We start from the raw sequence: 4130 nt of genomic DNA on the forward strand, positions 1-4130 counted from the left end.
CTTTAATTCTGTCTGCTCTTGACTACTGCAATATTATCTATCTGGCATCCAATAAGAAAAATTTAAATCGTATTCAATTATTACAGAACATGGCAGTTCGCCTAATTTTTGGCCTAAAGAAATACGACCACATTAATCCTTTTTACCAGCAATTACATTGGTTACCTTTCGAAGTACGTATCCTTTTTAAATTTGGCTGTTTTTGCTTTAAAGCTCTTTTTGGTCTGGTCCCGGGGTACTTGTCCTCCAAATTTAACTTTTACAGATCATCAAAAAACACCCGTAATGATTTTATGTTTATGTACCCTTCTGTCAAGGCTTGTCGTTACAAGAGATTTTTGAATAAGACATTTGCTTTTCAATTAGGAAAAATGAATTTTTGGTTAAGCCCTTTGATTTCTCAAATGTATTCTTATAATGTTTTTAGAAATTTTTTAAAAACATACTTGTGTGATAAGTTTGTTACATAGCTATACTTTTACTTCCTATTTATTATTATGCTCTACAAAATTTTATGTATACTTCACTGATTGTATAACAAAACAAAAAATAGAGAGACTGGAAACTCAATTCACAATTATTACATTACATTAATGACTTCTATTCCGCCCGTACCTTGCAGATCTAGGCGGATTACAAAAGAGACTAACTGGACATTTCCAGGAAAAATACAATTTAGGAGTTTTGGATTACAAAAAAGATAACTGGACATTTCCAGGGGAATTAAATTTAGGGAGTTGGTTACATTTCCAGGAGATTTCCAATTTGAGGAGTTGTTTACATGGTTGAGTCTTTGGAGATGAAGAAATTGCAGAATAGAAAGAGACTTTTTTTTTGGGGGGGGGAATAAAAAGGGAGGGGGGATAAGGGGCGGGGTTAGGAGAGCTGTATAAATTTTTTGAAGAGCAGGGTTTTGATTTCTTTTCGGAATGATTTAAAGTCGTTCGTTGTTGTCAGTAAGTTGGAGATGGTGTGGTCAAGTTTCGCTGCTTGCGTTGCTAATAGGTTGCCAAACATCTTCTTGCGCTGAGTACCTTTGAATGGGGGGAAGGTAAATAGGGACTGAGTTCTCCTTTTCTAATTTAAATGTACGCTGGTGAAAAATGCTCAGTACCTTAAACCCTCGTGAACATGCAACTGCAAGCTACCTTCAAGCCAGTAAAACTTAATAGGGGAAACGCCTCAGATGCTGCAAAGCTAACGTTGCTTTGAGACTAGAAAGGAGAGCTTAAACGGTTCATTAGCTCCCTTTCAGCTTTCTATCATTGGCGAAAAACCCCCTAGGTCATGCTTGGAAAAATTAAAGCAGCACTTATCTTTAACTGCCGTGACTGCTACTTTCTAAGTTGACGATGGCCAGCGTTTCATGATCTACTGTTCATTTCTTCAGGGCTCTGAAGTTCTATCAACACATCGAGTCTGCGGGGTGCCTGCACTCTCCAGAGGCAGGGATCTTCCCTTAGCCCTGTCTTGTACAATCTGTCTTAGCTGAATACAAAACTAAACTGAAATAACTGTATAAAGAACCCCTTTATCTCCCGACAGGAATGACACCTGCAGTTTAAATTTAGCGAGATTTAAGCCATACAAATAAAGGGATTACAGCCATTTTGAAGGAGAGTTGTTGCTTTTAAGTCAGCTAATGGATTGTAACTTGAAATTGTAGGCAAATGTGTTGATAAGATGGCATTTTTTGACCAAAGTAATCTCAAATCCCTGTCAGTTTACATCTGAAGTCAAGGATAAAACTCGCATTGGAAAACTTGCACTATAAGGCTAACAATGGCAAATTATAACCTGTAAACTGTATATTATGTATATTACTAATAGACACCTAGTATGTGTCAACTTGTATCACAAACTTGTATTGTTTTTTTGTTTTTTTGTTTTTTTTTAGTTCAAAAAGTTTTATTGATTTTATAAAAGATGAAATACAAAGCCAACAATATGCGTGCTCCAACAAGGAGCACATTATAACAATGTCATTAACAAATGTGAAGTGCATCCATAGTGGAATAATAGTCATAAATGATTGAATGCATCAGAAATAAAATAGAAGTTGAAAAGACATCAGTTCAGGAAAAGGAAATAAAACATATTAGGTGCTAAGTTCTAACAATGTACCAGAGTAATCAGTTTAAATGATCCAAGCATAAAATAAAGAAATTGACATAAACAATATTAAATGAAACATGGTAAAACCGGAGAGGTGCCTGAAATTAAATGACTAAGGGTGAGGCAAGATACATATTATACTAATGAGTGCAGTAGTCAAGGGTCTGATTTACAATATTCAAGCAAGGGGGACCAAATTTTTGCATAAGAGGGCATGGAATTATTGCGTTCAGCAAAATGACATTCATATTTCACGAGGAGACAAATTGAGTTCCACCATTGATTGACATGTAATTTAGTGGAATCTTTCCAATTGTGGAGAATAGTGGAGAGAGCAGTAAATAAAAGTATAATTAACAACCGTTCATGAGTAATGGATAAAGGGGAACAGAGTATCGAAGAGCCATTAAACAATAAGTCAAAGGAAAACGCATTGGTAATTTGCAAGATACGGGCAATTGTAGACCATACATTCGGCCAGAAAGATGAGACATATGTACAGGAGTAGAGCATATGAAGTAAGGAGCCATCAGATGATTTACAGGTCCAGCAACAACCATCGTATGACCGGTTTATTTTGGCTGATTTAGCAGGAGTCCAAAAAGCCCTATGGTATAGGAATATAGCTGTTTGTACATGTAATTACGTATTAACTGTATATTATGTATGTTTAACCTGTAACCCATTCTGAGCTCTTTGGGGAAAACGGGATAGAAAATGAATGAAATAAATCAATCAATCCAAACTCTTCAGCCGTCCCTTTCACTGCTCTCTGCTCACTCTCATTCTGTCTTACACACCCCAGGTAAACCCATGAGAAATGATGAGGTGGGAGAACCAAACTTCAGTGACTGAGTTCTTCTTTCTGAGGTTTTCCGAAGCTCCCCCCTTGCAGGGGGTCCTCTTCTTCTTCTTCTTCCTCACCTATGCGGTCACCCTGCAGGGGAATGCTCTCCTCTTCCTCCTCGCTTGCCTGGACCCTCGTCTCCATACCCCTATGTACTTCTTCCTGGCCAACCTGTCGTTTTTGGATATTTGCACCTCTACCACCACGATCCCCCGGCTGCTGGTAGACCTTCTCCAGCCAAGGCAAGGCATTTCCATTGCAAGCTGTTTCCTACAGCTCTTCTGGGTGACGGCCTTGAACACCACAGAGTTGATGTTGCTGACAGTAATGGCATATGACCGTTATGTGGCGGTGTGCTGCCCTTTGCGATATGCAGTGATCATGAACAGAGGTATGTGCATTAACTTGGCAAGCTGCTCCTGGGTCGGCGGCTGCCTGCATTCATTAATCCATGCCCTGCTCGCAGCCCGGTTACCCTTCTGTGGGCCCAACCAGGTGAACCAGTTCTTTTGCAATGCACCTCAACTTCTGGAGCTCTCCTGTGGTGACACGACCATTAATGAACTTGCTCTTCTGCTCACAGGTGTGGTTCTGAGTGGCTTCTTTCCTGTCATCCTTATCTCCTATGCCCACATCATGGTCACTGCACAGAGGAGCCGTGCTACTGGAGAGGGGAGGGGCAAAGCCTTTTCCACCTGTGCGTCTCACCTTATGGTAGTGGCCATGTTTTATGGCAGTGCGGCTGCCACCTGCCTGGCAGGGAGAGGTGGGGTGGGGTCGGTTCTTTATACAGCGATCACACCCATGTTAAACCCTATCATTTATAGCCTGAGGAACCAGGAGGTGAGAGGGGCCTGGAGGAAGATGACAAGAAGAAAAGGGAGGGTGACCTAACTCCAAACAGAGTTGTACTTTAATTCTCCTTAATCAGGTGTGTGATATCTTCTAATGGAGCACTGAAAAAATTAGTGCTGTAACTTACAGAGGGGAAAGGGAGTAGTGGACATATGTATATATGTATTGGCGCTTGGGATGGGAAAATGAGGGATAAGAAAGTAAATGACAAAACACTAGAGGAAAGATATCAATGTGGGCTACCATTAAGACATTTTGTTTTACTGTTAACCACAGTTATTAGTCACTAGGCTTCATTGCATAAAATATGACC

General features: G+C 40.0%; 1 protein-coding gene across 1 annotated transcript; it reads left to right on the forward strand.

Moving 5' to 3' along the window:
* Positions 1-2935: 2935 nt before the first annotated feature.
* On the forward strand, positions 2936-3856 carry LOC117349603 (olfactory receptor 5V1-like). Its single transcript, XM_033923194.1, has one exon. The coding sequence runs from the start codon at positions 2936-2938 to the stop codon at positions 3854-3856; it is 921 nt and encodes a 306-aa protein (XP_033779085.1).
* Positions 3857-4130: the final 274 nt, after the last annotated feature.

The sequence above is a fragment of the Geotrypetes seraphini genome, chromosome 16 (assembly GCF_902459505.1).
Source record: "Geotrypetes seraphini chromosome 16, aGeoSer1.1, whole genome shotgun sequence".
NCBI classification, from domain to species: Eukaryota; Metazoa; Chordata; class Amphibia; order Gymnophiona; family Dermophiidae; genus Geotrypetes; species Geotrypetes seraphini.